The 25,882-nt window shown below is 59.3% G+C and overlaps 1 protein-coding gene across 1 annotated transcript in view; it reads right to left on the bottom strand.

The window, feature by feature from the left end:
• Positions 1-8,180: 8,180 nt before the first annotated feature.
• Positions 8,181-25,882, bottom strand: part of IGF2R (insulin like growth factor 2 receptor) — a 96,362-nt gene continuing 78,660 nt past the window's right edge. Inside the window, exons 36-48 of the mRNA XM_037058767.1 lie at positions 25,278-25,427; positions 23,112-23,273; positions 21,647-21,854; positions 21,160-21,306; positions 19,950-20,184; positions 19,064-19,200; positions 16,815-16,929; positions 15,880-16,026; positions 15,091-15,278; positions 13,868-14,054; positions 11,453-11,605; positions 10,446-10,515; positions 8,181-9,760 (exon numbers count right to left, since the gene is read on the bottom strand). Coding sequence (XP_036914662.1) covers positions 9,353-9,760; positions 10,446-10,515; positions 11,453-11,605; positions 13,868-14,054; positions 15,091-15,278; positions 15,880-16,026; positions 16,815-16,929; positions 19,064-19,200; positions 19,950-20,184; positions 21,160-21,306; positions 21,647-21,854; positions 23,112-23,273; positions 25,278-25,427 — 2,307 coding nt within the window. The 3' untranslated portion in view covers positions 8,181-9,352. The remainder of the gene's footprint in view (positions 9,761-10,445; positions 10,516-11,452; positions 11,606-13,867; positions 14,055-15,090; positions 15,279-15,879; positions 16,027-16,814; positions 16,930-19,063; positions 19,201-19,949; positions 20,185-21,159; positions 21,307-21,646; positions 21,855-23,111; positions 23,274-25,277; positions 25,428-25,882) is intronic.

Here is a 25,882-nt window from a genome sequence, read left to right as displayed (position 1 = left end):
CACAGCAGCAGCCGTGGGCTGGTGTGGAGTCATGGCCGCAGCAACGCCATGGGCCTCTCGCCTGCCCTGTCTACAGCCCCCCACCCCTCAGGCCATCTTTTCCCACGTGGGTACAGCAAATCGGCCTTCCCTTCCCCTCCCCCCGGGGGTGGGGCTTCCCTAGGTCACTCTAACTCTGCAGGGCCCCACCTCGTTTCCTTTAGAGCGACCCAGCCACAAGTGTGGCATCCTTTGGGCATGCGTTCGCCCCCCACATCTGCCTCTTATCTGCGATTGTTAACCTTGGTGCTAATCTAACCTTGACCAGAGAACTCACATTACTCGTGTCGAACACTTAGCAGAACAGCTTGTAAACTTTATTAGAAACTCATGTGAGCTTCGCCCCTGGCCCGGTTCCTCGTGTTTGTTCCTTTTGAGTACATCACGGACTTTTATAGCTTCAACTCACTCCCATGGACTCCGACAGCTGTTTTTAGGAGCTGAAATCACAAGCCATCGCGAATGCTCCACATGTAGGCCACTTGGTCTTGCCCCCACCCCCCGCCCAACGTGCCTGGCAGCCCTTGCTCTCTGGCTAAAGCACTTCCTCACGCTTCCTGGGTTTTGAACTTGTTTTGTTCCCAGGCTCCTAGCCTCAGTAAGGCTTCTTGAAATCTTAGGGTTTTTTCAGCCAGCTGTGTACAAGAGACTCAAATCCGGGTGCCTGGGGTGCCAGGGGCCGCCTCAGCCACTGGAATCATCAACATTTTTAAGACACTTGGCCAACAATTCAAATTTGGACTAAGTTTCTAAAGATTTGCCACAAAGATAGGCCAAAAAAGCCTTGCCTGCCACAGGCCAGAGACCAAGGGATTGAAGAGCCCCTTTTTATGGAGAACAACTCGAGAGTGTATAAATAACATTAACGACCAGGCCTGGGACACCAGGGGAGACACAAACCATGTCTGGCACAGCTAAAGAGAGCTCTCCACCTCCCGGCAGGTGGCCAGCAAGCACCCCGTTTAGTGGTGCCCCTGCCCCTAGCCATGGCAGCCCCAAGCCGCACGAGGCTGCTCCCTCCACACGGGCAAGCCGTTGGCTCTCCCCACGTTCACCGCACAAGGAATCTGTGGAGTTGCCATGGGATCATCTGCTCAGGAAACAGCCATTAGAGTCCACTCCCCCAGGCCACAGGGGTGGGTGGGGAATGGAGGTGGACAGCCCTCTTACACAGCTGTCATGGCCACAAGGGCGACAAGCCAGGCCCCCTCACTTCCAGACACTCAGATTTGTTCTGGAAGGCCAAGCACCCCACCAACCAGAACACGGACAGCTGGCTGACCCCTAAACCTGTCCTTACCTGCATCCTCAGTCACAGAACCCCCATTTCCTGTTCTTCCTAGGTGCGCTGGCCAGTGAGATACAGCACCCCACACAGCTTCCAGGAAGTGTCCCTAAAGCAGCGACTTTCAGCCCGTGTGCCGCAAGAATCTTTAAAACACGCTGCTCCTGACGATTGGTCAGGGGCATCGACCTCTCTTCCCTTAGACTGTCAAAAGACAGATGTGACCAGCCCAGTCACTCACTCGAGGGGAACTTCAGAGACACCCGTGCGTCACTGTTGGGAAAACTACCTGTATTTTGCTGTGCGTACCACACAGCCATGTTTCTGGCCCAAACTTTCAGGGAAGAAAAATCTTTCATTTTAATTTTTTAATACAATGTTTAATTTATACATATGAAACTGATTATCATATCCCAGGCTATTATTTTGCATATGGGTAGTGTTGTTGCTTCCTACAGTTACACTTTTAATGCATAAGCATAAACAAAAGAATTTAAAACATTTATGTAGACACAGAATTAGTACTACCCATGTATAATGTGCATCCTTATATTTTCCCTCAAAAATTTGGGCAAAATAGTGTGTACTATACATAGCAAAATACAGTATATAATCCTGGAGGCTGGAAACACTTTACAATGATACTGGTGTTTGCACTGTGAGAAGAGAGAGATTTTGGCTGGTAAGAAATGACTGCTCCCAGCAGGCAAACTGCCCCTCAGCTGCAAAGCCGAGCTCGCAGCTGAGTCTTCCCAGCGATCCCCGCTGTGCAAAGCTGTTCCCGGAGAAGCACTGGGATGCTTTTGTCTCCAGTCCCAAATCATCCTTCACCGCACAAAAGTGGCAAGAGAAGAAAACGGAAGGTGCTCGCTGTGACTCAGTGAGTCTAGATAAGCCCAGGTGCCCCCCTCTCCAAGCCCTTTAGCCTGTGAAACCGGAAGAGTCTCCTATTCCCAACAGAGATTAATTTGGGAGAAAAGAATATACAGTCTAGTCTAGAATCCAAGAAAAACGTTACCAAGTGCGCAGGCTGCCACCTTCTGGCAGAATCCATGAATTGCACACTGCAGTCACAAAGGGTGGTGATGAGCGTTCCGTTATCTAAGTTACCCTTGTCTCACTAATTCTCCCTGAACGCCAGTGAGACAGGTACTATTGCAACCCCATTGGCCAACGGGGAAACTGAGTCACGGAGCGGTTACAAAGCTTCCTGAAAGCCTCGTGGCCGGGAGGTAGTGGCACGCCAACCGAGCTGCTCTGATGAAAGAGGCAGGCGGGTGGGAGAAGGCCCCGTGGACCCTGCATCTAGAGAGAGTGGGTCCACCTAGGGCCACCCACAGGTAAGCTCTGCCATCAGCAATGTGCCCGAATGTCCCTCCACCTCTCACCCCCCCACCCCTCCTCCCTCTCCCACCGGAAGACCTCCTCCGACTCCCTGATTATTCCTTCGGCCCCTGCCAGGTGCTGGCAGCTGACGAGATCAACACCTCATTCGGGCTGATTGGCTTTCTCGATGGTTAACGAGTGCACATTCCATTCACCCCTCCAACCAAGAGCAACGCCCGCCACGGGGCTGGGGAGGGCGGGGTTTGTCTGAGCTGTGGCCTCACACCCCTTTATCTCGAGGGGTGCCAGCCTGTCATATTAGAACAGCCCGATTGGCACATGTGGGGGGCCTCATGGGGTGCCGGGGAGTGGCCCTGTGACTGTGTGTGTGGCCACTGCAGCCTTGTGGGGGCCGGCCCGTGTGGCAGCTGAGGCCAGAGTCCAGTCCCCAGAGAACAGAGCAGAGCAGGGCAGAGGGGACAGCAAGCTACCACTCGAGTCACCGCCACCCCTAGAGATAGTTTGTCCCCTTTAACACTCAGCGGGAAGCACCCCTCCCCAAGGGGCTTCTCCTGCCTGCCAGAGACAGATCACCACAGCCCGGCGTTATCTGTCCCTGCTGGGTCCCTATCTCCAACTGCCCACCTGCCTCTTTGTGGCCACCACCCACAGTGCCCGGACAGTGTTCTGTGTGCACCAGATGTCACTCAGCCACAGGGCACTGACTTTCGTCTTCTGTTCTAACCTTTGCGGTCAGCTCTACCAGACGACCCTGCTGCCCTTCCTGAGGTGCCCTGGGCCCGTCTGGCCCGCACAGATGCCAGGGCACTGTCAGCACTGGAGAAAGGGGCCTCTGGCCTTACCTGCCCACGTGCTTGCAGGCTCCTGTGAGGATCTGTGTCTGGAGGCACCTGCAGGGCTTGCACACCTGCCACACCCCTGCCCTCCCACATTCACACCCAACCGCTGCCCAGGACACATCAGGGCACAGGCGGAAATGGTGCCACACATGTGCCTTCCTGCCTCCCGTGTCCGTCTCTCAGGGACCGAAGGCCAGAACGTCATGAAGAAGGAGTGGCGGGCGCCCCAGCCATCGGCCCACAGTCCACGACGGAGACCCACAGGGAGGGTGGCCTCACCCTCCTTTCTCAAACGTGCCGTCCCTAACTGCTTCCCCCGACAGCCTTCAACACAGACGCCATCACTGTCCCCACGCACACCTGGGAAAACAGAGGCTTAGGGAGGAAACAACATTCCAAGTTCCTACTGGCATTGAACGTGAACTGCTCCACAGTGAGAGCGCTCAGGCGACAAACCTGTCTTTGGCTCACGGGTTCATGCGTGGGTTCATTTGTTGACTCAACAAACATTCGAGAGTCCCCGCTCGCTTCAGGCAGTGCTGGGCCCCCGGACACAGAGGTGGGCAGTCTCTGACTCCGAACAGCTACAGTCCCGGGAGGACAGCCTCACAAAGGGACAGCAGCAGGCGGAGGGCCCTGGGGTCGTCTTTACACCAGGCAAGTTGACAGGGTACAAGGGGTCAAAAGGATGTGAGGAGGGGCAGGAGGGGTGAGGCCGATGGTAAGGTGGCCCCGATGCCCCGTCTCCTGGTGTTTGTGCCCTGAGCACACAGGGGACAGGGGCAGCCTGTGGTGGCCGGGCCACCTTGCCCTCCTCAGGGCGAGGATATTACAGATTTCCTGTTCCCCTTGGGGCACAGCTGGGAGGCAGCCATCAGGCCTTCCAGTCTCCATCACCAAAACACAGACAGAGCCCCCATACCCTGCTCTTGCATGTCACCATGAGGGGCCCCAGGCTGAGCGTGGCAAGGGCACAGGCCCAGCATAAGCAAGCAGGGGCCTGGGCAGTGACCGCTGCCGCTCCATGGTCAGCAGTGGCATGGACGAACGCAGAGCAGCCTGTGGTGTCGCTGCTACCAGTCCCCTGGCCTGGGGTGTGTGGGAGTGACCCGGTGTGAGAGCCACGCTCCCTAGACAAACCCCTCCCCTCCTTCCTCGCCCGACTAGGATGGCTGGGTTTTCCAGGACCCAACCAGGGACCTTGCCGGCGTCACTGCCTCCCCTGGCAGGCTCGCCGCTGCCCTGAAACCACCTGAATCCTGGGAAACGACCCCACTGGCCCAGGCCAGAGCGGCCAGTTGGAGATAACAAAGTGCCACCAGGCATAAGACACCCTCCCTGCCACACCCCCATGTCAGCCCTAGGAGGACTGGTGACATTAAGGGTGGGTCCTTCCGTGTGCCCACAGGAGGGACAGATAAACAGATGCACGGGGCACAGAGGGCCATTGGTTCTGGGACCCTCATCCCTGGGCAGAGAGGGGCACAGGTTTGGTCACAAGCCCACCCCCTTCCAGGAAGGCCGCTCTTCTGAGACCCCTCCCTGCTGGGCCAGAGGGCAAGCACTGGCAGAGAGTCGGGGAGGGGGCGTGCAAGGGAAGATGACCTCCTCACACGGGTCCTCGGCACACTCAGCGCCACCCTGGGAGGTAACAGAGCAGTGTCTCGGCATCCGCCTCCAGGTCTGGGGACAGAACTCCCAAAACCTGTGGGTGACAGGGCTGCCCTTTGTTCTAATGCGGTGACTCTGGTGGACTCCTCGATGGCTGCTGGCCAAGGGAAAGACCAAGTCCTGATGGGAAGGCTGGAATTCCCCACCGCACGCTGGTCCTCTTGAGAAGCAAGAGGGGCTGGGAGCGGAGTTGGTCACTGACCAGGCCCACGTGCGGGGGTCTCCAGGAGACTCCCAGNGGAGAGACAGATAAACAGATGCACGGGGCACAGAGGGCCATTGGTTCTGGGACCCTCATCCCTGGGCAGAGAGGGGCACAGGTTTGGTCACAAGCCCACCCCCTCCCCGGAAGGCCGCTCTTCTGAGACCCCTCCCTGCTGGGCCAGAGGGCAAGCACTGGCAGAGAGTCGGGGAGGGGGGGTGCAAGGGAAGATGACCTCCTCACACGGGTCCTCGGCACACTCAGCGCCACCCTGGGAGGTAACAGAGCAGTGTCTCGGCATCCGCCTCCAGTTCTGGGGACAGAACTCCCAAAACCTGTGGGTGACAGGGCTGCCCTTTGTTCTAATGCGGTGACTCTGGTGGATTCCTCGATGGCTGCTGGCCAAGGGAAAGACCAAGTCCTGATGGGAAGGCTGGAATTCCCCACCGCACGCTGGTCCTCTTGAGAAGCAAGAGGGGCTGGGAGCGGAGTTGGTCACTGACCAGGCCCACGTGCGGGGGTCTCCAGGAGACTCCCAGGTTGGTGAGCGCATCCAGGCCTAAAGGGTGACGCACCCGGACTCCACAGGGACAAAGGCTCCTGTGTGTGGGACCCTGCAGACCTCACCCCCGGAACCCTTTCATCTGGCCGGTCACCTGCATTCTTTGTCGTGTCCACTAACAAACCAGCCGACAGAAACCTTTACCCTGAGGCCTGGGAGTTGCTCCAGCAAATGAGAAGATCCAAGAGGGCAGGGGTCACGGGAACCCTGATTTGCAGCCGAACCAGGCAGAGCTGTAGGAAGCTGGAGACCCACCACTTGTGATTGGCATCTGAGACGGGGAGTGGGGTGTGGCCTCCTAGGACGGGGGCGCCTTGGGATGGATGCTCTCTCCAGGCAGACAGTGGCAGAACCAAGTTACAGCATGAGAAGGAATTGCTTGCTTGTCGGGGGGAAAACCCACACACCTGTCAAACAGAAGTGTCAGCAGGTTTGTGTGAATGGAAAAGGAGGCACACGGGAGAAGGCCACTGGGTTTTTCTGACACCATGGGGCCCAGATGTGACAAGCCCCTGACAGGAGCCTTCTGCCTAGGAGATAGCCAGGTGGGTGGTCCTGCTTTCAACACATCACGGAGAGAAAGCCAGGACCCTCCCCTTCCTCACCTCCCCAGTGGCCAGGCCAGGCTCAATGCCCCACTGCTTGCTTTTCTCCATAGAGAAAGCGACCACCCAGCTCTGACAGGGGCTGCTCCCACCCCGCCTCCCGAGACTGGAACCGCTACATTGTCCTGCATCGCTCCCTTTCCCCTCTCCCAGCCCAGCTCCCAGGCAGCTGGAATACCCCAGGCAGCCATAGTTGCAAAAAGGAGAAGCAACCAGACTATGGCCGAGGCCAGCAGGGAAAGGCCCAGGGCCGCCACCCCGGGCTTCCAGGCACCTCACTGAGCACGCTGCTCTTTGCCCCGGTGACCCCTGCCAGAACTGTGAGTTATCCACGCGTCGGACACAAGAAACCCAACCTCAAGAGGCCAGTCCCACGCCAGCTATCACGCCCGAGACCCTGGGGCTCAGTGGACCCGGAGGAGACACAAATGAGGGTGGGGCTTCCCGTAACGTTTTATTTCGGGACACAGAAATTTTAATCTCACCCGATTTTCATGGGTCATGTAACCTTTTTTTTTCGGCCCTCTAAAAATGTAAAGTCTGTTCTGAGTTTGCAGACCGGACCAGAGGAGGTGACAGGGGACCCCGGGACAGGTGATTTTTTTAAGCAATTTTTAAAGTTTTCATTTATTTTTAGACAGAGGGCAAGGGAGGAAGGGAGAGAAACATCAATGTGTGGTTGCTTCTTGTGGGGAAGCAACCCCCAGTGGGGATCTGGCCCGCAACCCAGTCAGGCATGTGCCCTGACTGGGGATCGAACCGGCAACCCTTTGGTCCACAGGTGCTCAGTCCACTGCGCCACACAGCCAGGGCCACGTGATGATCTTGAAGCTCAGCGAGAGTTTAAAGCCAGCCCGCACTCCCGGTCGCAACAGCAGGGGAAGGGCGTGCAGTGACTTCTATTCTCCTGGCAGCCCTTAGTTCCCCATCTTGGACGGAGAGTGTTTTCCAGACTGGGAAAGCAGTTCAGGGGAGAGATGGGGACCGTGGGCCTCAGAGACAGCACCTCCCGTGCCCACGCCATGACTCCTGGCCTGAAACACATCCTGGGACAGGACCACGTCCCTGGGTGGAGGGATGAACAAGAGGGCGAGTGGACTTCCTGCACCGTGTTTTCTGAAAGCCCAGGAGCAGACAAGACGGGCCCCTCTCCCTGTGTGTCTCTCATCACCGCCCGGCCCCTCCAGGAAGCCGGGACTGGCCTTTCATTTTGGCCCCGGTTCACTTCCCGGAGCTGCCGTGCCGGGCACCGTGGACTGGGAGGCTGACACGACAAAGCTTTCCTGCCTCACCGCCCTGGACGCTGGACGTCCGAGACCTGTCTTCGCCGCCAGTGGGGATGGCGCAGCCCAGACGCGAGCGGCCACCACCTCACAGAGCCGGGCAGCCAGACGGGCCACCCACCGCTCAGAGAGGCCGCACTCCCAAAGGGAAGGAGCAGGCAGGCACACCCAGGTAATAATTTATCTTTTATTGAAATTGTTGAATACTTTGTTACAGTAAATTCGATTGAAAAAAAAACAAGAAAAGAAATCAATTTTAAAAAATACTCATGTTGAAATCAAATAAGCCAGCCAAACTGAGTATAAACCAACGCATTCTGTAGGGTGGTCTGCGTTCCAGTATGTGACCACCACTGAGTCTACGTACAATTCTAGAATAAGAGAAAAGCCATCCATTAAACACTTCGAGAAAGGAGCCGACGGGGGTGGGGAGACACGGCAGTGCTGCCCCGACCTCGGCCGCCCACAGCTGGGGCCCAAGGGCCACTCGGGGGGCGAGGTTCCGGCCCATCGGCGTTCATGCAATGTCCTAAGTCACGCACTGTGCAAATTAAGGCTTCATATAGGTCAGATGGTTGATAAACACTTTTTTCTTAAAAAAATAAGCACAGTCACGGTGGTGTCGTGAGAACCTGAAGAGGTGAGATCTGTAAAGTCACCAGCCCGACATCTTAGTCCCCCTCTCCCACACACAGTGGGTCTCTGGGGGCGGGGGGTGCGGAGCACATTGGCCGGCGACAGAATCGCCGAGCGCGCAGAGTGCTGGGCTCTAGATGTCATGCAGAAAGCTGCAGCCGTCGCAGGAGGCAGGGAGCGGGCGGACCCTTGGAAGCCCAGGCACTCAGGGACCCCCGTACGGGCATGTGTGTGTGTGCACGTGCGTGTGCCCGCAGGAAACGGAAAGCCGAGAGGAAGAGAGGCGCGATGGAGTCTTCTAACTAGAGGCTACATGGTGGGCCAGTTCAGAGTCGAGTATGAAACCCCCCGTACTGGCAGCGCCCCCAATGGCGGCGGAACCGGCGAGGCCCGGCCGGCAGGGGGAAACTGCTGGGGGTTATGTTCTGTTGCTTTTTTTTTTTCCTTTTTCACAAACCTGAGTAATTATCAAAGTCAATAAATAGGAGGAGAGAAGTAAATGCTAAAATATAATGGCCAAATACCCTATAGGGCCTAAAGCAGCAAGGGGTTTCTCCAGCAGAGAGCCCTGTCCCCAGAGACGCCTGGCCCAGTGCGAGCTATGAAGCGCACGGCAGCCATGCTCTCACAGGGGGACTCGGGGCAAACCCGGGCCCAGCACCGCCCTTTGGCAACGGGGGCAACGCCTCATTCCATGACGTGGCCACCCACGGATGAGCGGTGCCGGACCTCCTCATCCTCTCCCCCTCACAGAAATCCTTCCCTTTCGAAACAGTTTTTGTTAAAGGCATAAATGACAGAAGCATCATCAAGGTGAAGTCTTATTTGGTTGCAGGTGCCTGGCTGGGCCGCTGGCCCACGGGCCCGCAGAGGCACCGGGAGTTCAGATGTTCAAGAGGTCCTCGTCGCTGTCGTCGTGGAAGGAAGCCAGGGTGCCGGCGTTCCCGGGGGGCAGCGCCATGGCCCTGGGCAGCGCCCTCCGCGCCTGCTCGCCGCCCACCAGCCCCACCCTGTCACCCCACAGCACCTTCCTCTGTGGGGCCCTCACTGGGTGGGCGCTCTCTGCCCCAGCCCCTCTGCCCGAGTGAACGCGCACCTCCGGGATGGTCAGGACCTCGTCCTCACTGTCCTGGTCGTCCCCGTGCAGGGAGGTGAGGGCCTCGGCCTTCACGGACTTGGTGGTAATGTGGCCGTTCTCCTGCCCCTCCTTCCCGGGCCTGGGGATGGGCGCCTGGACCTCTTCCATCAGCCACTCAGTTTCATTCTCGTCCACCTCCTCCTCCTTGTTGACCTGCAGGGACGAGGAAGAGTTCATGGAGCCCACCCGAGATCCCACTCTGCTCCTCTGCCCCCCTCCTTCCACCACTCGCCCGAGTTGGGACCCTCCTTTCCCTGCCCACACGGCCACCACAGTCCCAGTGCCCCACCAGGGAGAGGAAGGCGAGGGCTGGAGCTGCCGGCTCCTGCTGAGGCCCAACCAGGCGGACAGTGTCCCAGGGGCAGGAGAGCGGGCCAGTGAGTCCGGGCTCCTCCTGCAAGAGCCAGGGGTGCCTGGGGTAGGGGCATTGGTCGGGAAGGGGACCCACGTGGACTGGCAGACTGGGAAGCCTTCCAGAAAGCAGTCTGGCAGTGCACGCGGGGAGCCCTGGGTGCGTTTACTCCCTCTGGTGCAAACGACCTCTTCCCCGGAAATTGACCTGAAGGGAACCCTCCCTCCAGATGCCAGAGGCACAGAAACCGACATGATCGTATATACTTTCTGAGAATAGCCAAAAAAGTAGGAGCAACCTAACAACAGGAAACACTCTAAGGAAATCAGCTGTAACCCCGGTAAGAAAAACTTGAAGGAAAAAAAAAGACAACTGTGTTTGGGTTTAAAGGCAACTGGCGATGTCTTCCCCCTTTCCTGGTTCAAAGCACGGGTGGTGACGTTTTGTCCGAAGCTTGAGGGTGGGGGCGGGGCGGGGGCGGATTACCTTTGAGTATCTGTAGGACGCGTTTGCACTCCGTCTACAGCAGTTGGTGAGCTTACTCATCACCACCTCCCTGCAAGAGACCGGTTACTCCAGGCGGAACCAGCAGGGCAGGCGCCCCCAGCTCTAGCGACAAGCCTGCGCCCCCCAACCCCCCCGGCACACCCCACCACAGACAGGGGCACTAAACCCAGGACGGCAGGGCGAGAAGCCAGGCCAGTGGCAGGGACACTCCAGAATCAGACAGAAGTGGATTCAAATCCTGCCCCACCTCTTAGAGGTTTGGCGAAGCCTAGAGCAAGTTACCGAACAGCGGTACTTCGGCTTTTCCACGTGTGAATGTGACGAGACCGCACCTTCCTGAACCCCGAGACCACGGGCGCCGGGTGACAAAGTTCAGGCCGGCTCACACCCAGACCCCTGCTCGCCTCTGGCTCGTGTGGCAGATAAGAGAGGGCAGGGAGCCCGCGCTGGCCTGCTCTTCTGCCCCGGGCCAGGATGACCACGCACGGGGCCCCGAGCGCCATGCCTCAGTCACGTGTGACGTGAAAATTCACCAGAAAGTTACACACGGTGAGTGAGGAGCCCCCGCACCTGGGAGAGGGGAGCCAAGAGGGTGGTGCCATTCCCGCACACAGTAGGTGCCTAATAAGTGATCACTCTATTGAAGCAGGGAGAGAGGAGGAAAGAGTAGCTTAGAAGGAAGTCTGCTTGTGATGAGTGCTTAGTTTTCCGTCCATCTTTGGACATTTGGAGACAGCTGTCCTGAAAACAGGCCAGCCAGGCAAGAGCCCAGAGTGTCGCCGTGTGACTCGAGCTGTGGAACCTGACCGGAACACCTGAGACAGGTCCCACGCTCCCCTCGTCTCAGAGATGCAGACACTCACAATGCAACTGGACACCGCTGTCACCACTTCCAGCCCTAGGGCTGCTGTGAGCACCGCCTAAAGCAGAACCCGGACGCAATTCTGAACCGCCACCTTGCGGCCCGCCCACGCCCCTCTCCTCACCGTCGCTCCTTCTTGTAGAGCAGCAGGGTCAGCAGACAGCCCGTGAGGGCCACCAGCAGCAGGCTGAGCACGGCCCCGACGGCCTGGCTCCGCTCCGAGAGCCCCTTGTGCGCCTGCGTGTCCTCGCCAGGGTCCTCGCTGTCGAAGCTCGCCCTGCAAGGAAGCCAGGTCACTCAGGGGCACTGCTGCCACCGCCACGTCCCCAGACGCTCCCAACTCGGAGAGTGGCTCTGACTACGCCACATCGTGGTCGAGAGACCCACCAGGCATGGAGCCAGTGGGGGGCCGCTCAGACAAGAGGGGCAGGCAGCAGTGAACCCACCTGGAAGACCCCGCCCTGAGCTCATGAACCGTTATTAAGGAAATGAGAAAGCAGGCTGAGGGACACTCCCCTCTCAGTCCTCGCCTGTCCCTCTGCAGGGTTCTCGGGGCACAGACGAAAAGACAAGCTGACCGCATGGGTCTCCCGGACCCCAGCCCCCTGCACTGGGGATGGACAGGGATCACAGGCCCACCCCCCGACCCGGAACACAGCCTCCACACCTCCCAGGAGGTGGGGCATCCACAGGACACCGCTGCACACAGCCTCTGTCCAGGCCAAGTCCCAGGAGGCAGGACGAGTGACACAGCCGCTCGGCCAGCTAAGCTGCCACAGTGCCCACCACCCACGTGAGAGAACAGCAGTGAGTTTCCCTGGCCCTGAGACGTCGGGGAAAACGACTGACTTCCCTTCCTGCTCCGAGCACCGGATGCTGCTGCTGCAATGACTGGACCTTCCAGTGACGCTTCTAGTCTTCCTGGCCCTCGGCCACTGAGGGCCGCCAGGCCTACAGTGACAGAATCGTGCAGAGAAGCCCCTCCCCACCCGAGAGGGAGTACAAGGGGCCACTCCACAGGCCGCACGTGCGCAAGGAAGCTGGGTGCTGGGGTGCTGGCTCGTCACTCGGAGAAAAACACTTCATTCAAAACACCGGGGCCAGAGGGCGACCGACACCGTGACCACATAGCCCTCGGCAACGTTCACTCGGGCCAAACACACTGGGTCCCAGACCCTCGGAGAGAACGGGGTTCGCTTCCAGCGCGATGCCTCCATTACTGTCTGCTAGGGCAGGGACATCCCACATGACAGGCACGTCTGCGTCCCCTGCAGACGCAGCCCCCAAAGCCAGAAACCGCGGACCTGGAACCCGCCGGGCCGCACAGGGTGACCTCTGACGCACCCGGGGTTTGGCGCCGGGTGTTCCTTACCACTCAGCTCTAAGTGCGTTCTCACTGCTACTTGTCGTCCCCTCTGCAATCCGTAAATTACTTAGGAGCGTGCTTTGGTTTCTGGGGGCATTTCTGTTTTCCAGCTAGTTTCGTATCACTAGATTCTAACGAGGCCGCACAACATGTGTTTACTTAGCACCCAGGTTTCGAGGTTTGTTGAGGCCTTACATCCACACGCCCGAGAAATTTAGGACAAGGCTAACTCTTTGGGGGGCGGGGCGGGAGGCTGGACCAGCACCCACAGAGAGTATAACCCAGTAGAACAAACTGCTGATCTGAGACCTCCAGGATGTGGCCGGGGGCCGAGGGCAGGCCCTGTGTTGCAGGCCCCTTTCCCAGGAGCAGGGGGCAGCAATTACCCAGCAAGAACTCGTACTCCCCCTGGTCTGCAGCCCAGGACAGAGACCAAAAAGCTTCTGTAAGATGGTGAGGTGGGATGGAACAGAAAAGAAAGCCCAGAGGAAAGCCACTTACACACCGTGTTTGGGGTAAGGGGCTCTAACCATGGTGGCCGGCTGGGCCCTGGAACCAAGGTGGATGGGAGGGCGGCAGGCATCTCCCTCCTCTCGGGAGAAAGCCCCTGGGGGGGGGGCGGGGGGACAGAAACGTCATTGGAAACTGAGCCCAAGGCTGATTTTTACAATGTGGGATAAGTTTTCATTAATTCACTCTCTTAAGGTAAGTGACGTTTACCACACAATTTGTACTGAGACACAAACAAGAGACTTGCTGGGAACAAAGACCCCAGGACTGAAGGGACACACCAACTGGAGGGACACACCAACTGGAGGGACACACCAACTGGAAAAAGACATGAGGGGAGAAGGAGGGGCGCCCCGAGCCCGGGGTGCACAAAAGCCAATGGCACTGGGAGTGGCAGAGATGCCGACAGACGCGGACCAGGACACGCTGCGCAGTCACCAACACTGGGCGCTGGCCGTGCGGGCTTCGCCTCCATCACTCCTCCGGGTTCGGCTCACGTCTGAGCAGGTTGCACAGTAAGACACTGGGTGGCAGACACACCCACACTGACTTACTCTTGAGCTAAGTTTTCAGAGAGGAGGTGGGGGTCCGCTTAATGAGTACCCATCCAAAGAGGAAAGTGACGGACAGCGAGCCCTGCCAAGGCCAGGCCGCGGCACTCACCCCAGAGGACACACGGCAGAGGTGTACCAGGAAAAGAGGTACTGGCAGTCGGCAGTCTCGTGGCTGAACTCGGGGATCCCATCCTCCACCAAGGGGTCGCAGTGGAAGAAGATGGTAGAAGAGACAGTCTTGGTCTTGTCTTTTCCACACTTGGAGGACGAGGTGAACACCACGTCCAGGTCACCATCTGCCAGGAAGGAAGGTCACACAGCCACAGCAGCGTTGCCACCACCGTCCCCACTGGGCTGAGTTTGTCTGTTTGGAGTCTACAAGAAGTCTGCGTGGACCTTAAGACAGGTGTAAAGGGCCACATCCAACGTTCCCTGGGTGCTCTTCCTCTCAGGCCACTGGACACAAGCTGTGGAGCCCTGCCTTAAGCCAGTGTGCAAGCAAAACTTGAATCCTGCCCTGAAAGAAGCCTGGCTTTTGTCCTCAGCTAATAATATGGTTTGGAGTGGCAGTGGGCCCCACGATATCAGTCTACCGGGAAACCGAGATCAACCAAATGAGCCACCAGCCAGCCAGTTAGCCGACCAGGCAGCTGATCGACCAGCTGTTGGCCAGTCAACCAACCATCGGCCAATCAGCCAATTAACAAACTAGTGATCAACCCCACCAAAGCAGCCAACCCACCAATCCTACGCACTGGAGCCCCCATAAAAGCCCCAGCACCAAGGGGCAGGAGCTCCCCTGGCCGGTGACCCTCCGTGCCTGGTACCACACTCGGACCCCACAGGGAGGGAACGGAGCGTGCGGCTCCCTCCTGAACCTGCCCCATGCGCCTCTTCCCTGGGCCCCTTTTAATCACTACCTCCCCCGGAATAAACGGTAACCACTCTCTGGGAGCCCTGAGAGCCCTTCTAGTGAATTGTGGAACCTGAGGGTGGCGGGGGGAGCCCGCACACTGGTAGCAGTGTCAGGAGTGGGGGGGCCCAGGTGAGTTCAGCCCCTCTCGCACTTTGCAGACGGCTCAAACTGTCCCCAGTCAGCCATGGCCAAGGGCCAGAAGTCGGGCGTGCGAGGCAGAGCTGTGCCAGGAGGGGAGCCCCGGGGCCCAGGCCGCCCCATCCATTCGGACAGGTGCACACAGGGCAAGACCAGACCAGGGCTTCTGCTTTAAACTGCATCTGAGATTTCAACGGAAGGGGGCCTAGCTCGTGAACATTTTAAAGTTCTTTTTTGAGGACATTAAATATGAACCAACAATGGGAAGAAGCAATTACCTTGAATGTAGTATTTGGCTTTATCAGAAGTTCCAACTTTCCTACTGAAGTGCTGATCGTTGGGTTTAATCTGGCAAATGTTGGCCCCAGAGCAAGCGGGGTTTTGGGAGTTTGTGATGGAAGAAAGCTGGATTTCGTAGAGATACTTGTCCCCGTTTGTCCTAATGTCCCCAGAGGCACTGAATAGCCTGAGGAGACAGGAAAGATAGCAGTGACTCTGGCAATCCTTTCAGAAGGCCGTTCCCTGCAGCCCCAAAGTCCCGGGAGCGAGTGCGGGGCTGCAGGGTGCACCGGTTCTCCCAGCCTGGGCAGCCCATCCGTGAGCCGGCGGGACTCTGGTGGGTGCCGACCCCGGTCCCTGCCGTCTCACAAGCAAGGCACAGTCCCCGAACTGCCCAGCAGCCCACACATGTCACTCTGCCCAGAGCACACCAGTCACCTCAGCCACCAAGAGCTGCCCCAGGGGCACTGCCAAGAAACAGATGAGCTTTTCAGAAGCTGATGAGCCCGCAGAACCCCGATCAAAACAGTTTGGGGAGGTTTGGGCTTCAACCCCTGGGCTTATCACAATGTGAGAGGGAGGGGTGGCTATTTTTACACTCAAGAGAATTCACCATCTTTGGCGTTAAAACTCGACCTCTGAGCAGTGCTTTCCCTCGGCTGAAGCAAAACTAGAAACGGTAACCAAGGCGCACAGCTTGCTCTTTGCAGCTCCCCGCCAGGGCACGCCCCGAGCTGCTGGTCCTGGTGGAATCCACCGCAGGGCTCCAAGGAAAACATTTCACGTACTTGAAATAGATGTCTCCGAGGTTGACACTCCTGCCGTTGACGGGGTTGGTGACGGTCCCGTTCACCATCTGCACCTCCTGTGGCTTCACAGCGCAGGCGGCCCGTGACTCCCAGCTGAAGTAGTAAGTGCAGCTGTCCCTGTCAAACCTGGAAGGAGGTGCCGGGGCGCGGTCATGGCCAGGTGTCACGGCAGCGTGAGGTCTGCCTGGCGACTGCCACACAGAGCCTGTTCCTGAGGACACTCCCTGGCCTTCAGGGCTCTGGCCAAGCACCACCGCCTCCCCACCCCCCTGCAAAGGGCTGGGATGCCTATCCATCCCCTTTCCCCAAGACCCTCAGCAACGTGAAAACGCAGGCCAGAATTTAACACGGTATTTCAAACTTGGAAACTGTACCACATCTAAAAGCTGGTGGAAAAATTTGCTCCTGGATTTTGAGTTTTTATTTGACAAGTGTTTCCGTCTCACAAACTGACAAAGGCCCTGGACAGTTCCTGGGGGCCACTCCCTTTTCCCAGGCCAGCTCTGGAAGGAATCCATCCTTCACAACTAGCGGCTCACACGCGCCACCTGGTGGCCAAACTCACCCTCACACCAGATGCAGAACTGCCTGGAGCGTTCTAGCAGACGCCAAGAGCACCCCAGTTGCCAGCCCCACCGGTCTGCCCATGGATCCCAGACAGGCCACTCGAACCCTGGCCTTGACCATCCCCATCAACGCCCCTCTGGGTCTATGACTTTCGAACATGGAAGCCAGTTATAAATGCTGCTTTACATGGCTGCGTTGGTCTAGAAACCGTGTCCCCACACACGTTCCTCACGGGGGCAGCCCTGCCCCCCCCACCCCCAGGCCTGCAGTCTCGGTGCCTGCCCCTCCCTGTCCTGACCACTGACAGCCTCTCCCAGCTCCCCCACTGCCCTCCCCGGCTCCCTCACCTCTTGAAGGCAGGCTTGCCCACCGTCTGGGCGCAGGTCAGCTCTATGACACTGGATGTGGTCTTGTTTTTACCACAAGGGTCACCTTTAGAGTACGTCACAATAATCTTGTCATCTGGAACACACAAACAATCACAGGGACATTACCTCTGCTGCGTTACAAAAACCTTCGACGTGAGAAGTCAGAGTCTATTCCAAGCACCAGGACGGCAGAGACGCTCGGCTCTCTGAAAACGCACTGCCCAGGCCCCTGGCCGCACCGCGGCTGGCAGAGCCAGAGACCCGGGCTCCAATCCAGCCTCCTGCCCCCCAGTTCCACCGCCCTGGCCGTGGCCTGCGGATCCTCAGTCTCCACACACGTGTGGCAAAGACGCTGCCCAGAGCCCTCGGGCTGCCGAGCACCCAGAAAGTGCCAGCGTGACTGCACGGAGCAGGACCTCAGCTACCAGCAGCCCTCATCACGGCACGCTCTGGACAACTCCGGTGTCATTTTAGGTGCCTTCCCGACACGCTCCCTGGCGGCAGCCTCCCCGTGCAGGGCCTGTGCTCAGCCTCCACCCCACAAAGAGAGGAGCCAGGGACAGAACGACTCCAGTTTTCTTGCGTCTTTGGGTCCACATTGGGCTATTTTCTGCTCCTGAAAATAACCTGGTAAAATAACCTGGTAATAACCTGGTAAAAGCGATGGCTGAGAACCCTCCCCTGCGGGGTCTACGAGAAAAGAAAGGTGGGAAGCAGGTTAACCCTGTGCTGGGGCCAAGCTGCTGTGAGTGTGGGCAGACAGTGGCTCTGGGGTCCAGGGCAGGGTCCTCAGGACACACACACCCCCCCGCCCCCCGCCCAAGTCTCCCAAACGCACGCCCCGGGCAGAGGGTGCGGAGGAGACAGTATGGGCAGAGGTTCCAGCTTCCCAGGGCTTCTCCAGGCACCAGGGCCACCTGGTGCTACACCGTCCGACAGGGCCAGTGACACCCAGGCTCTCAGCCCCACCCAAATCCAAAGCTGCCCCTGCTGAATTTGTTTTCAATACTGGGCTTCTGTGTAAATTCTGTTCACAGAATTTACACTGCCTCAAAGAAAAATTTTTAAAGAGCTAGAGTACGGAACCAAACAAGCATTGGCCTTAATGCGGACACCCCCGGATGGACGCCCTCTCCGCCCCAACACCTCAGCCACCCCACCTGTGAAGGGGACCTCACCCCACCTCCGTGAGGCTGTGAGAGTCACACACACCTAAAGCACCCCTGTCGACACAGGTTGGGTCCCGGGACAGAGAGGCCGTCTCTCCACACCCCCCATGGTAGCACCCCTAAATGAACGGGGGGGGTCACTAAGGGTGTCCTTAGATGGCGCGCCAGGGACCAGGAGACGACTGCGAACTCCACCTCCAGTGAAGTCGTCGATAGCCTAGTCTCCCTCAGGGGCCCGTGGCAGGTGCAGGAGACTGTCACCTAGCCACACACGCACACGAGGCTGCACGAAGAGCTGTCTGAGCCCCACGGGCAGCTGACAAGGTAGCAGTAACCAAAACTCCCGGGGGCGCTGGACCATGGGCAGGTGCTCCAGGCACCCCAGCCCTCCCGTCAACCTCGAGAGTCCGGCACAATTCTCGTCAAGGCAGCAGCAGATACCTCAGAACTGCCCTCTTTCTCCGTGTCAACTGCCTCGAGCCAAGTCCTGTCACCTGTGGCTCAAAGGGACAGCTCAAGGACCCCAGTCCAGTCTGGCAGGCAAAGCGGAGCGTGTCCTCCTTACTGGCCCCCCCACATGCCCCCGCTGCCCCTACACTGAGAAAGCCCTGCCTGCCTGCTTTACGAGCGTGAAGTGGAGCCTCACGCTCCACACCAGCTATGAGACGGGAGTTCTCTGCAAACACTGTCGAAAGGAGCTTTGCCATCATTCCCCAAACTATTACGTTACAGAAAAGTGCTCCTTCGTTACTGTTACCAAGTTTCCGTGTAACTGTCTGGCTTTCCCAAATACATGCTTTCACATACACCTGCATACTCACTCACTGAACCCCCTGCTGGAGCAGGAATTCCGGGGGGGCCCTGCACTCCCTGCCTTCCTCCTGGACCCCTGAACACCTGCACCCGGACCCGGATGCGGCCTGGGACCCTGTCATGGAACAGTCCCCGGAGGCTTCATCCCACATCAGCGCGGGCCCCTCCAGGTCTCGTGAGAATACCTCGGCCCCCACTTGGACACAGCGCCTGCAGTCGGTCATGCGCCCAGGGCCCAGGCCTCACCTACGACGTCCAGCTTCTGCGTGTGCACCAGGCCCAGCGCCTGCACCTCCCCCGAGGAGCTCTTTTTGCAGACGCTGGCTCTGTCGGAGCAGTCCAGGGGTCCTTTGTGCGCTCTCTGGCACAAGTTGATGTAGTACCTGTGGGGCGACACCGAGGCAGGGGGCTCAGCCTCGGCCCAGACTCCTCGGAGCAGCAGCCCCTCCCACCCCTCTGAGAACGCTGCCACCCTGACCACCTAGGAGCCCACGGCACGTCTGGAAGCAGCACACAAGCAGCTTTTCAAATGACAGGACAGCGCGCGCCCTGCTGAAGAAGGGGCAGGTGCGCCGACCCGGCACCCAGGATGAACCCCGGGATGAATCCCGAGATGCCTGTGCTTTGGAGGGGCTTCAAGGTGGGACAGTCAGTGGCTCAAAATGGTGCACTGTTCCCCTGAAAGGCGACAAGCCCTCCAAGTCCATGCCCCCTGAGGAGAATACTTAAGGACTAAGAGTGCCTGGCAGACAGCGGGACCCTACACCTGGAGCCGTCGGCACGAATAAGGAACCTCGGGCGAGCAGAACCCACGAGCTGAAGGGCTGAGAAAATGAACTCGCCTCCCAGGAGCTCACCACGGGCAGCCACCCCACCCCACCCCCCGCCAACACAAGTCACACTGACTGACGACCACAAGTGTCTCTGGGTTCTGCTCACCCTCTGCCTTCCGACCCACACGTGACACCTCTGGGCCAGGGGCACAGGGGCACCCAGGCCAGGTGGGCTTCAGATGTACAAGGCCATCCCGCCAGAGGGCCTGGAGGGCGCCCACTGGGCCCCTGACTGCACACACGTCAGGCCCCCACTCCCAGAGAACAGGCCCCCGCTGGCGGGCAGGGCGGGTACTCACGAGGCCCCCTGGTGGAAGAAGGACCAGGCCCCTGTGACAGAGGACAGCAGCCGTAGGTCGTAGGTTTTGTGATTCTGGATGAACTTGCACTCCATCTTCTTCGGAGGGCAGACAACCTTCGTTTTCCACTCGAACGTCACCTCGCAGCCCCGAGTCTCGCTAAACACCTGGGGCCAGCCAATGTCAGCGTCCTCGTCACACTTAAAGATGATGGCAGACGTCCGGTGGCTGTTTGCTAGGGGGGGAGGGGGGAGGGGGGAGGGGGGAGACAGTCAGATACCCAGCCCGAGTCCCACACCGCGCTCCAGCTCCGCCCTGGCCACCCCATGCCACGCCAGCTGGGCCTCACTGTTTTGTGCCAATAATCAGGCCAACTGTCTCTTTCTGTCCCCCCCAAACCCTGCAGCGCCAGCTCAACTCCCCAAGGACAGGCGTTCCAATGTGATTAATGCACCAAAGACTTAAAACAAAAAAAAAAGCCAAGTAACAACGAGACCCTCGCAGTGACCCGAAAATGTCTGAATGCGTCCCGCGGACCAGGAGAGGGCAGTCCTTCCGCCACAAGCCTCACGACGCAACTGCAGCAGGCGCCACGCTCCCGACTCCTCGCTGCGTCTCGTCGTCCCCTGACCGGGCACAGGAGTTACACACTCCCCAACGCCTTTACCCCACTTCACTTCCCTTGGGAATTCACACGGGTTTGTGTCACACGCATCAGTAGGACTCTCACGTCACCAGGGCGTAAACACCTCGGGAGCCAGGACACCAAGCCTGGCTCACCGTGACACCCCAGCCCCTGGCCCAGGCCTGCCATGGAGCAGAAAGGCGGTGGAGGAGCCCCCCGCCACTCCCCCTTTCCACACGCCACCCTGCAGAATGGGGACCAGCAGGCGCGTCGCCCCAGTGGGGGTCTGAATGAGCAGGGTGGAAGACCGGTGGGCACACTGGGCTCTCAGCCAGCGAGTGCGCCCGGCCGACCACCCGCACATGCCTGCCAACCCCACTGTGGTCCATGCGTGTGGCTGTGCACCGCGCCCCACGGACAATTAAACATGTCCTTTCGTCAAGGAAACCAGCCCTGACGAGGGAAAAGTTACATTCCACAGAGTTACTGCCCTTAGCACTGAGGGCCACAAAGGCCTGAGCTTCCTGGACGTGAGCCCCGAGGGCGCGCTGCCGCTGCACCGCCGTGCCAGACGCGGCTACTTACACTGTCGGCAAAACCCCCACTCGTGGTCCCGGTCGTAGTCCGCGGTCGTCGCACACCACAGCCTCACCCTGTTCTCCAGCACACACTGGTCATAGCTCTTCCCGTTGAACGTGAAGGGGAACACGCAGGGGTCGCCCTCCTCGGTTTCTGGAAAGAGGACACAGGCGTAACCCAGGCTGCCACACGACACCATCTGTGCTCTGCTGGGTGGGACAACCAGTGGCCTAGAACTGCCTGTCAGGGACCTCCTACCGAAGGGGCCTCCCCAGAGCACCTTCGGGACCGGCAGGCCCCCCGCCACGGGGCCAAAGAGCATTTCCAGGCCTGAGCCCCGGCTCCCTGGGCCAGCAGGACGTAACCCCCCAGGGTCCTATCCACGGTCTTGGCACCGACAGAACCCGCAGCTTCGCTCCTCAGTTCCCCCCCGCTGCTGGGCCGAACATCGCATTCACTGTGACCACCAGTGTCCCCCGCTGCCAAGTGTCACCTGGAGGGCAAACGTCTCCATTGGCATAACTTAAAATGACGGCTTCATCCTGGTGCCTGTAATCCAGTCTCATCGATGCCAGCCGTCCAAAAGACACCCCCTTGCTCCCAGAGAGCAGGCAAACGCCGCCGTCCTTGCAGCCCCCTTCATCCGGGCCCGCAGCCGCTGTGCACACCCCCACGATGTAGGTGTGCAAGTCTCGAGTCACCTGGACGGACGACACCACACATGCCAGTGAACGGGTCTCCAGGTGGGGGGTCCCCATGGTGTGGGCAGGAAAGCAGGGCTGCGCCTGCGAGCTGTGAGTCAGGGCTTGCCTCCTCCCGTGCTAGCCTCCTGCCGTTCTCTGGACCCTTACCTCTGGCCACTGAAAGGAACCACACCTCCCACCACCCCAGGCCCTGCCTGCCTCCTCCCCCGCCCCTCCTGGTGGCAGCACACAGGTGGCATCCTCCGCAGCTGGGCCTGGGGCGGGGGCAGCTGTGAGGCCTCAGGCTGCTTGCTCACCCCCTTCCTGAAGTCCCACCCCCACTGGAAACCCAGGCATGGGGAGGACTGAGTTAATAAGCACAGCATGGGTGCTCCATGACTAACTCCATGTGCACCCCGCCTCGCCCACCAGCCCCGCCCNCACACCTCCCACCACCCCAGGCCCTGCCTGCCTCCTCCCCCGCCCCTCCTGGTGGCAGCACACAGGTGGCATCCTCCGCAGCTGGGCCTGGGGGGGGGGGGGCAGCTGTGAGGCCTCAGGCTGCTTGCTCACCCCCTTCCTGAAGTCCCACCCCCACTGGAAACCCAGGCATGGGGAGGACTGAGTTAATGAGCACAGCATGGGTGCTCCATGACTAACTCCATGTGCACCCTGCCTCGCCCACCAGCCCCGCCCTCCGCAGGCTCACACCCACTGCACACCTGTTGGTGGGGCCCGTGCTGGCCTGGGTCACAGGACCCAGGGCCCAGAGTCACGAGCTCACCACTCCCGAGGACTAGGATGCCCCACCACCAGCAACCAGAGGGAGCCCCTGCCTCGTCCACACACACAGCCATCCAGGACATGCAGGTTGGGAGCGAGACAGGCCCCGAAGGGGCACAGACGCGTCTGAAGTTGGGGGCCCCCGGCCCCCTCCACCACCTCCGCTGCAGCTGGCGGAACAGCTGCTCTTCCTCTTGCCTGCCGAACCCCGGATGGACTAGCCCTTTGGGACCTCTGCCTGCTGCAGGAGCCTGGCCCTGCCCTCTGGGTCACGGTCACCAGTGCATCCTGAGTCGCCTCCTGGTCCTCACCAGTGATACCCCCAGGACGCCCCACACTGATCCCCGGTGAAGTGCACCACCCTCCAGGCACGGTCTCGGTGGCCATGCAGCCTGCAGGGGTCGCCAGCGTCCCATAACCATAACGGACATCGAAAGCCCGGGCCACTGCCCCCTCCCGCCCCAGAGGCCCCCAGGTCGGGGGCAGGACTACCTTGAAGGTGCTTTTGGAGAGGCTGGACAGGTTGAAGCTGTAGTGGAGCTGCTCGTCCGTCAGGGAGCAGCCGTCAGTCCTCACCTCGTCTGGGCAGACGAGCGGGGTCTCCCACTCAAACACGAAGTCGCACTCGCTGGTCCTGACCAGTTCGGGGGTCCCCTGTGTGGGGGGCAAGCACGGCCTTGGCACCCCGTGTGGGTCAGTCCCGCACCTCCCCCACTCGCCAACCCCGTAAGCGGTGGAGACATAGGTCAGTGGGGCTGGGTCCCTGCCTGTCCCAGAAGAAGGGCCTGGCCGCAGCCACAGACCACCAGGTATATGGGTGACCTCCCGAAGGAAGGGGGTGGTCTTTAAGCATCGTGATGGAGAAGTCTGTGGAACTGCGACCCTGCTGTTGCAATGAAGGAGGGCAGCAAGCGCCCCGACACCCACGAGCAGTGTCCCCACGCCACCACTGCCAGACCACGCACAGGCCGGGCAGCTGCAGCCCACGGACACACTCCCTCCTCGGCCACAGCCTCGGCCACAGGCACAGCTGAGGCAGCCAGTTGGGAATTTTATTTTCATCACTACTGAGAATCTTTTTTTCTAGGAACTCAAATGAAAAAAGTGTGTTTCCACTAAAGATAAAAACCACCAGGAAAAACAAACAAACAAACAAACAAGCAAAGAAAAAAAAAAACACCAGGGAAGAAAACAGCTTTAAAATCTTTCCAAAACTGGAGCAAGCACTCAGTTGCACAGCACGTGTCTCTAAAACACGCAAGCTCCGCCCCCTCTCAAGGAGCCCCCAGCGCCCAGCCGATGAGCAAAGTGCTGTGTGCACCCCACCGTCTCTGTCCAGGTGAGGACGGCTGGGCGCTCCTCAGGGGACACCCCACCCCATGCAGGGACATGCAGGCAGAGCCCAACGGGGCCGGCTGCACACCGCTCCCCTCCCTCTGCAGCACCATCACCCACCCCCGGCAGCTGGACGCAGGGTTGCGCCCAGCGGCCCTGAGGCGCTCCAGACGTCTCCATGGGAAGGCCCGCACACCCCCAACCACCGCTGTCTCTCCCTGCCAGGCCACCGGACGCGGCAGCCCACCCCGTCCCTGACAGGCTCGCTGCAGGCCCAGAGCTCAGGGCCTCGCCTTGCCGAAGGTGCAGGACACACTCGCGGGCTTCAGCCCGCTGCCTGAGACCCTGGGGCAAGGGAACCGGCTCTACCCGGGGGAGCCGAAGTGGGGGTATGGTTGTTTGTGTGGAAAAACAACACAGTAACTAAGAAATAACACAGCGATAAGCTCTGCTCTGTGCACTCACAGCTGTAACGGGTTTTCCTTGCCCACCCCTGTCTATGTCTCATCACACACACTCACACACGCATGAGCCCTGTCTCCATGCACAGTGACCCCCTGCAGCAAGACATATAACAGTCACGGCAGGCGGGACCAACACCACCCACACGCAGCCTCAGTGTAGTCCGTCCAAGGGCGGGAAGTGCTCCGGGCTCCAGGGGTTTTGGGAGCACAGCTCAGAGGGGGTGGGGCCCTCGGCCAGAGCAGCAGGCAGGGCGCACAGGCCCATCCCCCCACTGTCCTGAGTCACAGAGAAACGGGGGCCGCAGGCTCCTGGTCCATCTCTCATTCACTCAGGGGGTCAAGAGGGAGTGTGTGCACAGACTCTACAACGAGACACATGTTCTAAAGGCACGTGAAACAGAAGTCAACAGCCTCCTTAGAAGTCACATGTGCGACTCTGTTGGACCTAATTTGAACCCAGGGGTCTCCTTTCACTTGCCAGCTTCTGATTTTGAGGTGATCACAGCTGTTAAAAGGCTGTCAATTTCCGAATAGGAACCAACCACCAATGTCACAGTTAAAAAGACAGTTACGACTGCTTCCTGCATGGGTAGGCCAAGTTGAACACCAGTCCTACACTCAGGTTGTGCGCATTTTTTAATTTAGTGGCCTCCCTGTGCAAAACCCGCCCTGCTAATTCAGGGTGGGCTGGCTCGATGCTGACGTCATTGACCACGCTGTTCCAATGCACAACTCCCGCTCCGCAGGGGGTGCTGCAAGGACAGCGTCCTCGGGTCTGAGACGGCTCCTCAGGCCCCACCGTGGACTCACTGACACCCGCTGCAGCTCCCAGCCATGCACACGCAGCACACACACTCACCATGCTCACGCCCCTCCTGCAGTGGAAGGCGATCAGCGAGGTGTAGTTGAAATGCTTGTCCGCCAGGCAAGGGGTACTGCTTTCGAAATTCAAGTAAACTTCGTTCGCTACGGGATTGAGGATTGGAGGCCCCGTGACTCGGCCGATATCCTAGAAAAACACAAATGCTGTTGCAGGAAATTCATTGTTCCCTGGGTTAAGAGGAAACTGCAAACATTACACCTCATCCGTCTTGAAAGCAGCAGCATCTGAGGAAGCTGGTGTGAGAGCAACTTGCTTGACAAGTCCCGATGCTCAGATGCTCCACAGAAAACTCAGAGTGTCGGGGTCACCAGCCTGACCCTCTGGCTGGTAGGTCTACTATTTCTGCCCACAGGAAGGTTGGAGGTGCCAGGCTGCAGCATCTCGCCCCGCAGCCACACTGAGGATGCCACCTGAGCTCTTGGGACCTGACCGTGGGAGGCAGGACCCCGTGCATGTCCCCACTGACTGTCGCCCACCCAGCGCTGCGCTGGGGCTCCTTTCACAGCTCAGCCCAGGCTTTGGGGGGGGTGGCACACACAGGACAGAGAGGCAAGTGGCCAGGGCTGGCACACGTGTGAGCA

The sequence above is a fragment of the Sturnira hondurensis genome, unplaced genomic scaffold (assembly GCF_014824575.4).
Source record: "Sturnira hondurensis isolate 20B ecotype Veracruz unplaced genomic scaffold, ASM1482457v3 Scaffold0000167, whole genome shotgun sequence".
Classification (NCBI taxonomy): Eukaryota; Metazoa; Chordata; class Mammalia; order Chiroptera; family Phyllostomidae; genus Sturnira; species Sturnira hondurensis.
Note: the sequence above shows the minus strand (reverse complement) of the source record. Positions and strands in the feature narration are given on the sequence as shown.